This window comes from Barbus barbus (genome assembly GCF_936440315.1).
Source record: "Barbus barbus genome assembly, chromosome: 32".
Lineage (NCBI taxonomy): Eukaryota > Metazoa > Chordata > Actinopteri > Cypriniformes > Cyprinidae > Barbus > Barbus barbus.
Genome location: NC_136760.1, coordinates 16,866,497 through 16,884,908, shown reverse-complemented (window position 1 = coordinate 16,884,908; position 18,412 = coordinate 16,866,497). Strand labels below are relative to the sequence as shown.

Below are 18,412 nucleotides of genomic sequence, written 5' to 3'. Positions count from 1 at the left end.
TTCTTTAAAATATTCTTTACACTAAGAAAAAAGAAGTCAGGTAACTTGTTTTTTATAGTGTTTACACTCTTAAAAGCAAATGTTCTTTATTGGCATTGATGGTTCAATGAAGAACCTTTAACATCCATAGAATCAAAAGGTTTTTAAGATTATTAACATGTTTTATTTACACACTAAGAAAAACTATGGTTCTTTTAAGAACTGTTCACTGAAAGGTTCTTTGAGAAAGCAAAAATTATACTTCTGTGACATCAGAAACTTTATTTATTCTGGAACCTTTATTTTTAAGAGTGGTATGTATTTTTACTGTAAACCCACCTTGTCCTGGAGCGCTGGCTCTCCTCTCAGCAGATTCAACCCTGCTGTGGTGATGGTAGCTCCGTTTTCCCAACATGCCATGTGGGCCATGGCTGGGAAGAGAGGAAAGTAGGCGCCGTGGGGGCTGCACCTGTAGGCCAGGGGTGCGATGAGGCCGTTGAACGTGCGTTGCTGGACGAGTCTCTGAAATGACAGAATATTCACTGTCATCTGTTAGTTACAGCTCAAAGAAAAGATTTATAATGTTGTGTGGCTCACCGAGATACTGCAAGACGCTGGTCAGGGTGCTCCTCGGGGAAGATTTGGGCTTCATAGGTCGCCCTGTCATGCCCTCTGACACCCGGAGCATATCTATTCATCGACCGGCAGTACAGAACAGACAAACGGAGATAGAAGCAAGTCAAAGAGCGAGAAAGAGACATTCACACTTAGACACCAACACGAACAGGCCGGCTTGATGGATGTTGAGGCGATACACCAACCCTGCGGTGACTAATCTTTCTGACCGGACAACGATTTTCATGGGAGCAGCAAGCAGAGTCAAATCTCATTTGCTGCTCGGTTTGTTCTTTAGGCCCTAGTGAACGCATTTCTTCCCGGTGAACTCCGGAACATTGATCTGACCACAGTGAACCCATTAAAATCACTCCAACTTTCTTTGGTTGGTTTTAAAATTCATTAAAATTCCAGAGTCGTCGGAAGTTGTTTAAAGCCGTTCTCTTCAGGCAGTTCTTCTTGTTGACTTGGTAAACCTGGAGAGAAGCTGTCTTGAAGATGTACCGATATATCTTCAATTCATTACCCTTTCAACAATACATCGAATGTGGAGAAAAAACGTCGCTGAACTGGGTGATGCATTATCTAGCGACACAAAATCCATTCTTTAAATTGAATGAAGCTGTGCCTTCGGGGAAGTGCTGAAATAGCGGTTCTCTGACTTTTATGTGTGTAACAAACTGTTTTCTTCACCTTTGAATCCTCATGGTTGCAAATGTGTTCTATTAAACTCCTGTGATTCATAGCGTCATTTTTGTGTCACATTTCTATGCACTAAACCTGATTATTCCATGATTGCCATGCACAATCTCTGATGGACAGGCAAGATGTTGAACATAACCTAGTTAGCCAGCATGTTGAATGAGGTTGGAAAGAGGAAAACAAATGCGATGTTGCATTCACAACGGCTTCTTATGAGTGTGTGCATGTAAACAAGTCATGAAGGCAAGGCAGGAGCCGATGGAGCTCATGCTGACTGAGATTTCACATGATTGCCGCTCTGCTCGGCCTGTCGGTGTGCGTGCAACAGAGTGATGGACAGGTACACGAGACACATGAAACTACAAGGACTCAGATAGGATGGTTTCAGCCATGGTTTTATTTGTGTTTTGGTTGCCCACAAGACATTCACAAAGAAAAATAAAAGAGAGAGACAAACCAAAGAGCATGCTGCCCCCACCCGGGTCCTTCGTGCTTCAGGACACAGATGTCAGAACAACTTTTTATGGCTGGGGATACATACAGACGTGTTTGGGGTGGAAACAGAGGTGGAATGGAAGCATAGAATGGAGGTTTCGCATGATGGGGGGGGGGGTAGAGGATGCAAAACCGAGTGGAAAAACTTCTGATTGGACAGACGCAGAGCAGGTGATTGGCTCTCTTTCCCTGTTGATATGAGCTCTCCCTGTAAAAGTGACCTATTTACAAGTGCCTGTCAAGAGGAAACAGCTGCCTTTAGAGCAAAGCCTGGCTACCATGATCTGTAACCTCATCTTTGGGCAAGTGGGTTGCATATTTGGGGGTTTTTCGTTTGCGATGCATCTTTCCCTTTCATCCCAACTCAGTGCTTCATTAATTAACATAAATCATCTCACATGCGCTTTATGACAAATAATAAATCAGTATCCATTTAAGAACCCCAAAAATCTTAAATTATTGCCAACGTCGCAAATCTTTCCCTTTAACACTGCTGGTCTAGGGCCATTTCTCTTTTCTGTGCCAACGTAACAATTCCCAAGACACAAAGCCCTCCTGATCAATTACCGCCATTGACCAACTTCCTCAGCATTTTAAATTGGCCTTTTGACAAATTGCAGACTAGTGTGCAAACTCTTTAGGAGAACAAACTTCAGTTTTAAATATCGCAATAACAAACACATTGGGGAATTTTTCCAACTGCATGACTCAATGTTTTGTAAATAACTCTTTCCAATTTATTGAACATCTAATTAATTAGATCATAAACTGCATCAAAAATGAGACTGATAGTCCATCATTCTTGCATTACTGAAAAGCACAATAGAAGAGTTGCTTGTTAACCAACACTTCATCATCATTACATACATGCATGCCTCTGAACAGCCTGTCAATGTTAGCTACCGAATGACTGATTGGTTGCAAAGGTAATAGCAATTCAATTTTCCAATTCAAAAAGATATTCCACATAAAATATTGTTTTGTATAGCGGTCTGCTACAATAAAATAAGACATATTCTTCCCTTAGAGGCATTAATGATCTCTTGGGTACAATCAGTGATGAAACTGTCTGTATTCAGAGGCCGTTCAGTGGAAGCAACAAAAATTAAAGCTGAGGCATTAACGCACATACACTAACCAACAATCCACACTCCGGAGGTACATATTTACATAAATGTTCCTGACAGGGACAGTATTTCAACTATAAATCTTGGCACACACCATTATGCATTTTTGTACTTTTTTCTGTTGATGTAACAAGTTATTCTAATAATTTTTTTGATCTCAGTCAAAAAATAAAATCGTATTGCACATTTTATAATGGGTAAATAAAAAAATAAAAAAAAGTAAAAGGCAAAAAGTAAAAACATGCATGTTGAATGTGTTTACTTCCTAGTACTAATTGTACTGTTTAGATTTGATAAAGCAGCTGTGGGTATAATCTTCAGAAAATAAACTAAATATTTAAAGAAAGATCCCAGATCGACATTGGAAGGTGTTTGTTCTGTGCAAAATCAAAGAGATCTTTCTGCCTGAACCAACTGTACTGAGAACATCCAAACACCACAACCTAGTATCATTCACTCTTGACTTTAAAAAGCCATAAAGGCTTTTTTGACAAGTCTAAGAGTGACTATTCACAAATGTGACTATTCACAATATTTACACGTAAAATATGCATACGTTTTTGACTTTTCTCACTAAAATCCTTAAAACCTCTTATAGCTCTAAAATCCTCCCACAATAAACCTAGAATACAAAAAATATATCCCATCCCCTTAAATTGTAGTGCCAATTGCATTAAAACACTATAAAAGTGTTTAGGGAAAAAAGATGCAAAACCAAAATAGCTTATCCTTCTTGAGCGCAAATATGGAGAGCCTTTAAGTAACAGCAAAAAAAATAAATAAATTCAAAATCAAAAACATGCAACTTTAAACCAAACAGTACCCCTCGTTATTTTAGTAGATCAGTGTGCAAAATATAGCTTTCTTTAGGAAAAGTCTTTCAAGTCTCTCATTGAGCTTTTAATAAATAAGGCTCAGATTATTATACGTATTTCAAGTAAAATTACAATGTATGATGAAGCAGGCATAGTAGGGCATCCATTAAGTCTTTGTGTTTGTGATGTGCGCATACAAAACTTTTCAACAAACTGAGAGAAGCGCTAAAAATGTGCTTATGTGTTCAATTTAAACAACATCATAAAACCCTTAACCCAAGTCAACAAGTGTGGGGGGAAAAGTGAATTTGAACTGAAAAGATGATTGAAACGCAAAATATGGAGGACAGGCAGTCTTTATTGGAAATGGGGTGGGGAGAATACAAAAACCAAAATAAAATATAATAACAATAATTATAATTATAATAATAATAAAAACAGTACGAGACAGAAGATGGAGGGGAGGAATGACAGCGAGATGTGGACAGGTGTGGTCGGGGAACAGAGCGGGCGGGACAGTGAGAGTGTGTGTGTTTGCACGCGAGGCTGAAGTTAGGAATTTAAAGAGCTCTTACACTCCGCCTTTATGGCACCACAGTTAATGGGCACAAAGGGGCGGCGCGCGGCCCGGCGCAGCCTGATGAGATCACGGCACATGTGACGCGCCAGCTTGGTGAGGCGCGTCGCCTGCAGGAGGAACGCCTGTTTAGTCTTCATGGAGGATTTGGGGCTGCCGCTGTTCCTTATTGGAACCATGTGGGAAGACTGACGGGCGCCATGGCCACGAGAACGCATCTCCTATGGAGAGACAGACAATGAAGGAAGTTAGGGATTGATACAGGAAAAAAATGCAAATACAACCAAAATAAGATGTACAGTGGAAAATGGTAGGGCTACTATGCTATATTAGTTTATTCAATAGCTCAATGCAGATCTACACCGTCAGAACAGTACTTACATTGGGTGCAGGGCTTGGAGGTGTTTTTTCCTCTTCTCCCTCAGCTCTGCTTGGCATCTTCAGGCCACCATACTTTTTCCAGTACATCCAACAGGACACACAAAGGCGACACTGCATGTTAGGAGGACCCCACGAGTACCACTGAGCAGACTGTACGGCTGTAAACAGAGAAGAAAAATGAATAACCCACTAAAATGAAATGCACTAATTGGTGTAATTATGCCTGATGTGTCATTCTTGCTCAGGAAAATCTCATTCCTATTCAATTAATTCTGTATACCCAAGTTTGTTTAAAAGAACACGCAGTCTTCATGAAAACTGCAAACTAAACTGCAAACTAAAGAAAAATATAAAACAATGTCCTACAACACAATTAGGGCCCTACAAATTCCACGAAAACAAGGATGGAATCGTGGAATCCAGTCATAAAAATGGAATTTACCGTATAACGTGGAACATCACGGAATTTGGCAAATTTTGAATGGATACATCAAAAGTAGGTCAGTATACTTCAATCAAAACACAATATGGATTAATGTCTGTGAAATATTACGAAACAAAAATACCATTTAAATATGAATCCTGCATGTTCTGTGTGATTGAATGACGAGGCCCTTACGGTGTTTTCAGCCTCTGCCGCCTCAATATATAAGTACATGAACATCTCTAGAACCGCTCAGAGAGTCACTTCATGAGCATTTTACCATTTCTTTTGAGTAAAACTATTGTCTTATATACAAATAGAAACCAAAAGGTCTTTACAGCAACCTGTAAAAATAAAAGTTTGGTTTAACTTGAAGAAACTGTGATAGAGCTATTAGTTAATATGGTGATAGTACTACTACTAATAATAAAATTAAAACATTGTTTTTATTTACCAGAAAAATTATTTACCAGAATTTATCTAGCAGAAAAATAAAACATGTCATAGGGCATAAAAAATTAAATTTGTTAAACTTTTAATAAGTTGGTGTTTCATGATTTATTTAATTAGATATACTTTTTGATGAATACAATTTAATTTAACCGTTAAAACGGAACACCAACTTTAACAAAAAAACTGAATTTAGAAAAATTAAAACAGAAAAAATTGAATTTGGAAAAAAAAAACAAAATAATAAAAATCAAATGAATTTCATAGGGCCCTACACAATGAAAGGATTAGGTGTCGAGAGGGATGAAATTCACTTTATACTCCCCACTGTGAGTTCATTACTAAAAGGCAATATTGATCCAGACTAATCATTGCTGATCACATAGATTGTGATGCAGCAGCTTTGATTGATCTGATTGGAAGATAAAAGGGTGAAAATGCAGTATCCAGCCCCATTATACAGGAGGTGTGACATGCCCTCTGGGAGAAGCAGCGAATTGATTGGATGGCTGTGTTGACTGTAATTAGGCGAAGAGGGTCTTTACTCACCAAAACAGCTCTCACATGCGCGGCCGCCTCCGGCTGTGTGGAAACTCCCTGTGCCTGCTGCACCATTCACAGTAGCCATTTTGCCGTTACTGACAGAGATCTGGTTGGGATTGGGTTTGTTGCTGTGAGGCAAAAAGCAAATTAGATTTCACACTATAATCTTTTACACAAGGTTTATAAACATGCAAACTCGGAATCCGATCACAAGCAGCCACTGGAGATGAAGTTGAGAATGATCCTAATATAAAGGACCGTTGGAATCATGGTGTAGAGATGGTATATCAGAGATGCTAAAACTCACTATGTGGGGATGTAGACTTGCTTCAGTTTGCTCTCTGCTTCAGCTGCCTTCAGCCGTTTCTGTACAAAATTATAAATATTAAGCTTAAAGCCAGATCAAAGACAGTCAGAGCAAACAGAGACAGAGATTTCCAGATCATTAAAGATAAGCTATCAAAGTACAGCATAACTATTTAAACGAATGCTGCTCACCTGCTGAACATATCTGTCTGTGGTTTTCCACATGTAGTAATACTCAATGATGCTGGTCAGCGACTTCCAAGGAAGCTGAAATAAAACACAGGTTAAGATGTCAAAACCTATAAGGAGGTGTCGTACTGAAGATACAGCTCTTGTCTTAATTTAAGTGGTCGGAATTTGGAATATTTATTTTGAGCGTGATATGTCTAGAATCGCATGCAGACGTGCATGATCATTCATGAGCACCTGCTGAGAGCAAGGAAACGTGCATGAAACGGGTGCAAAGAATTTAAGAAATCTTAATATAAAGCTGGCCGAGCCCCCACTTTTGGCCCGCTTCTATGCGAGGGTGAGCAGAGTATAAAAATGAGCACAGAGGTGTTCTGGGCTGACAGCTGGTGTTATGAAGAACATTTAGATTTACATCCTGAGGTGCTGTTAGGTATTTTCAGTGGCTGGTGGTTTCTCTATCTCTCTTTTGGCATTTGAACCAGACGAGGAATAAACTGAATTGTTTTAACCAAATAAAATAAAATCAGAAAGAGAGAAATTTTGCCCTTTTTCATTATTTGCAATCCCTGTAGGAATTTTCCTCATTCTGCAAATGGGTCTGGCAACATGCATGTTGGACATTTGACAAGGTGTTAAAAATGTAACCTGTCATGTTCACAATTTTATGAATAATTATACAACACCTAGACCACTCGGCATTTCAATACTTTGTAAATCCTTAAAACTACCTGTAGAGAATGAATGCAGAATCAGCCAGACAAACTGAATTAGATATTCAAAACTTGCAATTGTCGATGATGTTTTAAATGTTTTGAATCCTCCTCTCCTATCTATTAATCACAGCACAAAATCAATCACTATCGATGACCGCTTTAAGACAGAAAGGGAAACAAAGAGTAAGAGAAAACCAGTGCACCATTTAAACCACCCCACCAAGTCAATCTCTATGGGACTATTTGGTGTTCTTGAACAAGTGATTCTTATTGTGTGCTACAAAGTGGTTCAGTAGAAGCAGTTGTGCAGTTGTTTTTCATTCCATTTTGAGACAAAGCCCCAGAGTAAAGAAATCCCATCTCTCAGAGCAATAGAAAACAGCTTTTCCTTCTGTTCACGCCATAACACCAAAGCTCTCACTCCAGCCCCCTTACAAATAAGTACCCTTGTCTCTGAATGAACAGATCAAATGTGCTCAAGTTAGGTCAAGAAGAAACACGCTCCAAATCAATCCCTTTCAGCTGGTCCAATCTTCCCATCGCTCAGCCTCACATCACCTCATCTCTGCTGCTACTCTTCCATCCCTTCATTTGAAGTAGGGGTGGGCGATATGGGAAAAATATCATATCACGATTTTTTATAGAAATATCACGATTCACGATTTTTATCCCGATTCTTTGTTAGTTTTACTATTTTGGTTTTACAAGTTGTCTGAGCATTACAGCCAAACTAGAAAGACAAAGATGCATGGCAGATATTTAGGCCAAAGTGGGTGAAGATAAAAAATCTTTGTCATTATTTTATTTTTCTTATTAAAAAATAAGAACAAAGATACACATTACAAATACACATAATATACAAATAAAACAAACAGTGCTTTATTTCCAGGTACAATAGGTGTATTTAGCAGAGCATTCAATGAAATTGAATGAACAAATATAAAAATAAAACACTAGATAGACTGATTCCTAAAGCAACTGTATTAAAGTTTTTCAGTCAAGAATAGTGAATGATTTTTCTCTTTTGCGTTTTGTTGTTTTGTTAACGTTAAATGAATAGTTCCCCCACAAATTAATATTCTGTCACCTGTCTGTCAATTCTGTCATAATGTTTTATTTTTATATCATCATTTACTCAAAAGTTGTTTTAAACCGGAATGAGTTTCTTTCTTCTGCTGAACATTTATAAATGCTATTTTGAAGAAGGTGGAAAACCAAACAGTTGCTGGTCCTCAGTGACTTCCATAGGATTTTTCTTTCCTACTATCAAAGTCAATGTGGACCAGCAACTGTTTGGTTTTCCACTGAGTAAATAATGACAGAAATTCAATTTTAGGGTGAACTATCCCTTTAATGACAGTCGACAGCATGTTTAGTGTCCTGTCCCTTTAAGAGCTGCACGCATCTAATAAACAGTACAGGCACGCATCCGTTTCTCTCTTAACTATTTACTTTCATTTTAGAGATAACCAACTCAGTCTGTATGTAAACCTTGTGTGTTTTGACAGTATTAGCGCAAAATATAACTTAGTTGAGTAATCAGGCGCTGTTAGACAGGCGTTTTAGCGCGCGTGCTTCAGGTGTATGCGCTCAGAACAAGCGCACGTCAGACCAGCGCGCGAATTAAACATTTAACCAGCAAGGCTTGTATGCAAATAATGTACTTTTGCGATCGCAAATAAGTGCAGTGTCCTGTCTGAGTAACTCTACTGCTGTATGTCGTGTTATACAGTACATAGAGACGGCGGCGCCAGAACTGTATTTGACAATGTGCGCGGTAGCGCGATACTACGATATTTCTTCAAAAGCAGATCGTGGAGACATTTTTATCGTCCACGATCAAAAATCGTCATATCGCACACCCCTAATTTGAAGTGTCCTTCTTTGCTTTGCTGTATCATTTCAACAGCACCACATATAACAATCCAGTTTAAACTGTTCTTCTTTTCCCCTATAGCACCTTTCAAGACATCTTGCTAGAGGTGAGAATCTTTAAGCATCTCATGATTGAATTCCAAAATGGGAGTTCAAGATTTTGCCTTCTGCATGACTCTCATCTGTAATGTTTTGCCTTGAGTACACTTCTGTAAAGAAGTTTGGGTAAGTTTGATTTTTTTATTTTTATTTTTTAAAGAAATACTTTATTATTTCTTTAAAAATAAGCATTTTTTTATCAGAAGCATAAAATTAATCAATAGTGAAAGAAAAGGCATTTACATTGCTACAAAAATGTCTATTTCAAAGAAATGCTGTTCTTATGAACTTTCAAAGGATCATGTGACACTGAAGACTGCAGCTTTGTCACCACAGGAATGCATTACACAGGACAGGAATACATTTTAAAATGTATTTTAAATTATGATCATATTTCACAATATAAACTGTAGTTTTAATCAAATAAATGCAGCCTTGGTAAGCATAAAAAAAAAAAAAAAAAAAAAAACTTTTGAACAAGTGTTAGAATCATTTGAAAAAGAATCAGAATTAGGGCTGTGCAATTAATCGCATGCGATTCGCATGCGCATCTCGTCAGTAAAGCCGGCTCCGTGATTGGCGGTAAATCTCCATCACCTGTTTTTTTCAGATGGAGCTGCAGTTAATACACAGAGCCGTAGTTCACTGACAAGCTAGGCAATATCGCGTTCAATATTGCAGATGAATCACATTCGATTATGAATGCGATATTGTATAGCTTGTCAGTGAACTACGGCTCTGTGTATTAACTGCCGCTCCATCTGAAAACAGGTGATGGAGATTTACCGCCAATCCCGGAGCCGGCTTTACTGACGAGATGCGAATGCGAATCGCATGCGATTAATTGCACAGCCCTAATCAGAATGCATCGAATCAATTACTCCCCCACCCCTGCGGTCTGTGTGCATACTCACAAAGTCTTGCCGGATATCATTGAAGTCTTTGCCATACTTCTCCAGCGCCTCCTCAAACAGGTTTGCCTCTGATGAGCTCCACTCCTCCATCTCATCCCGGCACAGCACGGGCCCTCCTTGAGGAACGAGCACGCTCAAAGCACTGGAGAGGTCATAGCCGTGCCGGTGCAGGGTGTCCATGGCATGGAACTTAAGAGAGCAAGATAGACAGATAGGGAGAGAATTAATCAGGTTTTTTTTAACATCTCCAGTGGATATATGGAGCGAGACAGATGGTGCTGATGGGATGGGTACCAGTGTGATGTCTCGTGAGGCTGCCGCGGCGCTCATGTGTAAGCTGGGCTGTCTGACGGAGCTGCTGCAATCCAACGCTCGAGCAAAAGTACCAACCGCTCTGCACACAGATCACCAGATTAAACATGCAAATTTAATTATGCCATCAGTTTCCTCGTTGACACAGTTTCCAGTGTCTTCTACAGCAGTGGTTCTCAACTGGCAGGTCACAACTCACAACCCAAAAACAGATCACAGTTCTGTTCTGATGGGGTCATGGAGAGAAGAGGAAAAAATATGCAATTGTTTGATGCAAACTTATCTGTAACAGCTAGGTATCGATACAGATTTCCTGATTTGATTTGATTCCAATTCATAAGCTCTCAAGTCAATTAAATTGGGTACATTTAATATATAATGTTCCTTTTGCTATAAAGAATTAATATTTGGATCACAATGTGTTTTGTGCAGACTTATTGGCTGGCAATTTATTTATTTCTATATTCACTTTTTAACGCCATGCCAGCATCAAGGCTTTTCATTGTGATTATTGGCTGGCAAAGGCATGAAACCACTGAAACTCAAAAAGATATTCAGAAACCAAACAAACTGTAGAGACAAGTCAACTGTTTTTTTGTTTTTTTAAACAAGAAAATCAATATATTGTTCAAGGTAATATTAATCAAATTTCAGTGTTTGACACTTGCATTTACTTCAGCAGAATTCTGTCCAATGTATAATCTTCACCCTGAAGCACAACAGTTAAAAATCACAGTTTTTAAGGATACTAACATGCATGTTTAATTTATTATTATGGCATAGCTAAAATCTTGAAAGCATCAAAAACATACCGAGCAACCACAAGAAACTGGTCAATCTGTTTGTTGGTCAGCAGACACTCTGGGTCCCACATCTTCATCTCCAGTTTGGACTGGTCTCTGTCATCAGGCTCTCCTAAACAGAAAATTTCTTTCATCAGCTGGCTGTGTAAAACCAGAGGGTAAAACCTACCATCGACAATTCTGTCAAGACAACCCAGGCAACTTGTTCCCGTGGCAACGATGGGAATTAACACGTAAATCAAACCTGGCGTTAGGTAATGATGGAAGACAGCCTGCTTAGCAAGATCATGAAGAACGATGATGATGACAGGTATCATCATCATCAGCCCACCAGCCTGTCATTCGAATGAAGAGCAAGGCACTTAATCCTGCATTGTGTAAATGCTGAACTATCAGTCGCTTTTGGATGAAAAAAGTATGCTTAAACGAGAAGGTCAGAATACGTAGGTTCAGATCAAATTTCCTTCCTTACCGTATAGCTATCACTTTGTATCCATCTTGTCCATGTAGTTGGAAAAGTTTCCTACATTCTAAGAGCAGGACTGAAAAATTATTCCCTCACAGACTGTCACTGGCCTCTCATTATAGATAATGGGAGCTGTTGACTGGACATTTTCGTAAGTTTGTGAGAGAGGAGCAGGGTCACAGACTTACAGTCATATTGGGGTCACAGGGTGATAGAAGAGCAATTTCACACTTGATTGGTGAACATGGCGATACTGTAAATGTGCGGTTTTCCTTGTGATGCACCGGTGCTCACGATCCAAACTCAAAGTAAAATTGAGACACTGCAACTAAGCAAGCCAACCCCATGAGACTACTATTTCCAGAGCAAACACACTTTGCAGCTCAGACACAAAATAAATAATCTCCCAGCCCCCAAACATAAAGATGCCTTACGAGTCTCATTTTAACTCCATCTGAAATCTGGTCTGGTCTAAAGGTCCGAACACACCAAACCAACATCAAAGAACTAGTGGCGTCGAAAGCCAACTGTGTTATCGCATCATGCCACCTGCAAACCGGCCAAAACGTTGAGCCTGAACACACCACAAAGACTACAGCCAACTAGCACATACATTCTACATCTGCGTGTGACAAAAAAAAAAAAAAAAACTTTCCACACCAGCAGGTAACAGTAGTTCAGTTTCTTCTTGTGCACCATTTCGCTAAGCTGACCAGTGCATTCACAATACTAAATTGGCCGAAGAGGCACCAATGGGAATCCGACTAGTGACTATGATGCAGATTAAACCACAAAAACTACAACAGATGGTAAAAGATGCTGATTAAAAGAATATAAAAAATGTGTGTGGGGAAACATTGTCATATTCTTGTAGGCTACACAGACAAAACTAGTTAAAGGGGTCATGACTTTTGGCTTATAAGAGATCTTTGTACCATTAAAATATCCTGCCATTAAAAGTTTTATGAAACGTCCTCCTCATTGTAAAAAAAGCATTTATTTAATCATGGTGCCAGATGACGTCCTGGGGCATCCAGAGCAAGACATTGACCAATAGTCATCTTCTCACCACAGGCGACGCCCACTGGCGTTCAGTCACTTAACGGCTTGACACTTGATCACGCTGAATGCGGTCACATCAAAAGCAAATAGAAATTACAATCACTGCCACTATCTTGTCAACACTTGATACAGTAATCAGATCCGAGTTCGCTTCAGACACAGTCCACGTGCTCAAGTCTTTTGTCAGTAAAGTAAAAGAACGTTCTTTTTGATGTGTATGGTTTTAACAGCTTGTTCTAGTCTTTGTACAGATATCAGATGAATCCAAGCTTATGGAACAAGTGGAGAGCTTATTTTTTAATGGCAGCCCAGATCATGTCTGAGGATTTTGTTTAGTAAACGAGGCTCAGTCAGTGTCAAAGTGTTCACAAAGGAACATTTGTTGAAAGAAGATGCATTACTAGATCTGAGTGCAGCTGCATCACAAACCATAAATAAACGATTTCATAATGCTTTGTCTGGTCATTTTATTTTGATCATGTTTTCAAAACACTGGGCGGGGCTTTGATACTGTTCACTATGCAATGACATTAGCAAATCATAAAGGCAGACTGCTTGCAAGCCTTAAAGGACACACCCCTTAAAACAGGTCATTTTAGACAGAGGGCAAGAATGAGGGTTGAAAATAATTTTTCCATTTATTTTTATTTTTTTGTTTGTTCAAAAACCTTTAACATAAGCAAACTCAAGGAACATTAAAATATTTTTTTTCAAATCCATTTTCATGGCCCTTTAAGAACCATTTATGAATTAGTGTATTGCTTTTTATACATAATAAAATTAAGATTTCACATTGGTTTACTTAGTAGCATGAAGAACAAAACGATTATTAAAAATGGGAATAAATTATCAGAAAGCGAGCAAAAGAAGATCCCCGTCACTGAAGCAGCCCATGACTTCAGTCTAGCACAAGGTCACTGAGTTGTGTACAAAACTCCCATTCACGAGTTCACACTTACATACATTTAGCACGAGTTACGTAATGCGTATTTGGCGAGTATGGTAATACGTAGTTGGCGTGCTGTCCTGGGGAAGGGCTCTGAGCTCGTGAATGGCCCGAACCCAGAGTATCCCCCCGTGGTATGGTGAGAACTTAGTGATATTGGTGGAGAAGGGGTGGTGGAGGGATGCTGATAGACCGTCAAATGAGTGGAGGTATGTCAGCTGTATTTATGTCCGTGAGTTGATTGACTTGATTGCGTACCACTTGTGTTTAATTAGGCTAAGTATCTGACGTGCTCCTCCCGAACTTTGTTAATAAAACATCATTTATAATCACTGAATAGGTCTACACTGGGAAATGAATCTCTTGTTTAAATTCTATCGGCATTTTGTTGTTTATGAAGAGAGAATCAGTGAGTGCACAATTCAGTCACTGAGCGTGTGCACTGAAAAAAACCTGTGTTTTTTTATCACCAGCGACTAATCTAAATTGGCCACTGCATTCATATGCTCAACAGAAATGTGCGAGATTGGTTGTAATGCTCAACACTGCCAAAAAAACAAAAGTTAAAGAAATTATGCAGTGTTCACATCTAAATATAATGCCACAAATTCATTTTCACATTTCACTGCAAGAGTCGTAACAGATTTCGATGAATTATTCAGGCGTCCCCTATATCTTGATTTGCAGGGCATTTAAAGGGATAGTTCACCCAAAAATGAAAATTAATAATTTACATGCAATTCCAAACCTGTAAGAGCTTCATTCATCTTACGAACACAAATTAAGATATTTTTGATGAAATCCGAGAGCTTTGCACAGACCCTCCACAGAGTGTATGTAACTGAAATGTTCCCAGACCCAGAAACGTATGGTAAGAACATTGTTAAAATAGTCCAAGCGACATCAGTGGTTCAACTGGAATTTTATGAAGCAATAAGAATACTTTGTGTGCAAAGAAAAAACAACAACTTTATACGACAATCCTTCTCTTCCGAGTCACCGTCCTCCGCCATTATTGAGAGTACCATGACGTATGCACATGCATTCTTCTGCTCGTAAACAATGTACCTTTGTGCAAAGAAAAATGTTTTCTTTGTGCACAAAAAAAGCATACTCGTTGCTTTGTAAAATTCCAGTTGAACCACCGACAGAATTTTCCTTTTTGGGTGAACTCTCTCTTTAAGTCCTTTTTGGTGGTTTTGCAATTTTCCGACCCTGTCTTTTCTTATTTGCTCCACCAGCCAAGCAAACCTAACTCGGACTTATTGACTTGTGCTCACACCAAACTCTCTAGTTTGAGCTTTGTCACAGCGACAACAGTAGAGCTAAATATTCATAATATTTAAACTAAACTGACACCCATTATAAATAAAACACACTAACCTTCCTGTAGCATTTCAGGGACATCAGCCTGAAAGCGTGGACCAACACGAATCTCCCCCTTGTCGGCCAATAGAGTCTTCTGTGTGGGGTCGTACACCAATGAATAAAAAAATGTGTCCTGAGAGAGAAAGAGAGAGTGAATGCAGCAGACAAAAATTTACTTAAATTAGACAACTGTTCAACTTAAGATCCAAAACAGCATTTAAAGTTAAAACTTGTGTACCTCTTTCTCCAGGTAGGAGAGCACTGCTTCTGTCTCATTCAGGAGGGCCACACTGCACTTCCCCCTGTTTGCACAACCCCAAAAGAAAAAAAGATAATAAATGATTAAACACGCAGCCCCATGTGTTATGTTCTGCATCCAGCTGTCTCCACAGATCCTCTAATCCACAGCAAAGTAAAACGGGGGAGGAAGGGGGAGACACTAGGTGCAAGATTACAGAAGAACGTGAGAGTGTGTGATGGTGACATGAGCAAAGATGAAAAGGTGAGAAAAGAGCAGATGGGTGAGAGGACTATAATAAAATTCAGGAAATTAAAGGAGAAAGGGCACAGACAGGAAACAGATAAGAGACAGACACAGACAATGAGAAAGCTCGGAACAAAAACACTATAGAGCTATTGAAGAGTGGAAAACTGATGCTAATCACTCTGTGCTCCTCCGAATGAGCGTTTAACCATGAACACTGCCACGTCTACATCCAACCTGCACTGTTAGGGAAGCGACTTTGAAACTGGAGCTTGCTAAGATACTAATTTAAAGGGGCAGTGCCAGCAAACAGCACAAACAACTGTGTGAAATTAAACAGACTAGCTTTATTACACTTTTATTTGAGCAAAATATCTCAGTAGAAATCACTACAACTTGCATGTTTTCTGATGTTTTCAGCTTATCAGCACTTTTTCCATAATGTAGATAGAGTGTGCACATGGTTGCTGGGTTGGGAAGCTTTAGAAGGCACCACTAGGCGGAAAATGCATTGAATTTATGAAAAAGGGTGGTTTTGGTTAGGGTGGTTTTGACAAATCTGTCAATCACAACCATGAAAGCATGTGGAGGTTTGTTACCAATGCAAGATAACGCAAACGCCAAATGTAAATTAAAAATTTTCAGTATAAATAGTCAACGGGCAAATTTTGCAAATGATTATGTTTAGTATGTAATTTATGTAATTGAGAGAAGCAAAAAATGTGATCATGATTAAAATACGACTCATTGTCAACAAATCAGACTTCCCAGCACTCTAAGAAGACATTTTCAGGGGGGCTTAATAAAGGTGTACTGCATTAAAAATAAAGATTAAGAATATTATATTAAAATTTTTATTATTATTATTCATTTAGAAGGCACCAATAAACAGCTTCTTCTTGGACAAAGTAGCTTATCACTGAAAAGGTTACTGTATTTTGAAAACAACTGAGCTATTTAAAACCCCATTTGTGATTGGTTGGAAAACAACAGATAGTCATGCCTAGGACACAATATTTTAACATTAAAAAATTACCATTGGTGAATATAATATCACAGTAACACAAATTCAGCCGGTGCATAAATCACAATTAAGACTGAGTCTTATGTATGAAGAATTTAAGTTGACATTAATTTTTCTTTGTGTGACCGAGCTAAAAAACTCCATCTTGACATGCGTCCAGTTCCACACAAAATACATTAGCCCCTGTAAAGGCCAGCTTGCCTCCTACAATGACTGCTCAATATTTATGGATCACAGAAGCCAAAAGAAAAAACGAAACAAAGAAAGAAGAAAAGGAGTGACATTTCCTTTATTTGGAGGCCAATATCAATTTCAGTGAGCACAGCAGGCCTCTCCAAACCTCGGCACCACCACTAATGTTTCTCATAGGAGGCTTCCCTTTGATTAGAACCTCTGCCACCCGGCTCCAGGCTGCTAATGCATTTATCACCAGAATCACAGCGGGTTCTACAAAAGCCCTGGGGTGCCACTGGCCAGCTAAAGAATGGATGCAGGACTGTGACTCAAAGACTGGGGTTGTGCTGTGCTATATGGGGGCTGTTATCTTACCTTACCTGCCTTCTGAAAATGTGAACTAAGGATTAAATGGCACGTTTTGGTCTATCAGATACTTAGAAACACATGGATGTGTGGGCGGGTTTACCTGATGTGTGTGGCGGGGAGGGATTCGTACTGGCGGGAAAGGAAAAGCTCTCTGTGGCGGAGTTGATGTTTCTGTTTTTCACCGAGTTCGGGCTCTGGGGGGCTTTCCTTCTCTTCTTCCAGGTCCTCTGTGTGCAGGGAATTAATAATTTGTCAAAGGCATGGCCACACATACAGTATATAAATGAGAAAAACTTTACAGACAGTTTGCATTAGTGGCCACATTAAAAGAGCATACCAACCAAATCAGCTGAATGCAAATACTTTTTGCATGCACAAAACAGATGTTAAAGAGGACAGCCTTCTTATTGTCATTTGGTGTTTACTGTGTTGTGACCAACATAAATGATTAAAGTGTAATTTACTGCAAATTGTAGACTTTATTTTTTTCAGAATCTGTATTTAGTTAGATGACTGGATGCACATTTGAAGTAAATTTGAGTTTTTGGAAAGCTGTTATATAAATAAAACTTGAGATAAATAATAAAATCAAAAATGATTAATCTGATAATAAAATTACATAACCTACTTAAGTAATAAAATCAGTAGCAACTAATAAATAACTTTAAACAATATTAGGTAGTACAACTGTTTTCAACATTGACAATATTAAGAAATGGCTCTTGAGCAGCAAATCATCATTATTTCTGAAGGACAATGTGACATTGAAGACTGAAGTAATGGCTGCTGAAAATTCAGCTTTGCATCACAGGAATAAATTCAATTTTAAAACACATTAAATGTAAAACTATTGAAATTGTATTAATATTTCACAATATTACTGTTTTCACTGTATTTTTGATCAAATACTGTAAATGCAGACTTTAGAGACATCAAGAGACTTCTTTAAAAATAAAAATGAAAATTTATTGACCCCAAACTTTTGAATGGTAGTGTACATTGCTTAATAAATAATACATTTTATGTCAATTAATTAACACAGCTTAATTATATGGCTGTTTATTTTTGCCAAGAAATATGACACAGGAGTGCATGTATCGGCTGTTTTATAATAGCTTTGAATGTGGCTCCACCAAAACAGATCTTAGAGCTAGATCATTTTTATAACAGTAATTGATTTTGATTCGAACACAATTG

The 18,412-nt window shown here is 38.6% G+C and overlaps 1 protein-coding gene across 2 annotated transcripts in view; it reads right to left on the bottom strand.

Annotated features, from left to right (window-relative positions):
* Nucleotides 1–18,412, bottom strand: part of LOC306851934 (metastasis-associated protein MTA3-like) — a gene marked incomplete at its 3' end in the record, with an annotated part of 30,014 nt that overhangs the window by 5,812 nt on the left and 5,790 nt on the right. For both annotated transcript variants that reach the window (XM_079388456.1, XM_079388457.1), the window contains exons 4-16: nt 17,316–17,442; nt 15,403–15,466; nt 15,180–15,297; nt 11,332–11,434; nt 10,502–10,601; nt 10,208–10,396; nt 6,607–6,681; nt 6,416–6,474; nt 6,115–6,236; nt 4,692–4,849; nt 4,309–4,531; nt 577–669; nt 319–501 (exon numbers count right to left, since the gene is read on the bottom strand). In XM_079388456.1, the coding sequence (XP_079244582.1) occupies nt 319–501; nt 577–669; nt 4,309–4,531; nt 4,692–4,849; nt 6,115–6,236; nt 6,416–6,474; nt 6,607–6,681; nt 10,208–10,396; nt 10,502–10,601; nt 11,332–11,434; nt 15,180–15,297; nt 15,403–15,466; nt 17,316–17,442 (1,614 nt within the window). The remainder of the gene's footprint in view (nt 1–318; nt 502–576; nt 670–4,308; nt 4,532–4,691; nt 4,850–6,114; nt 6,237–6,415; nt 6,475–6,606; nt 6,682–10,207; nt 10,397–10,501; nt 10,602–11,331; nt 11,435–15,179; nt 15,298–15,402; nt 15,467–17,315; nt 17,443–18,412) is intronic.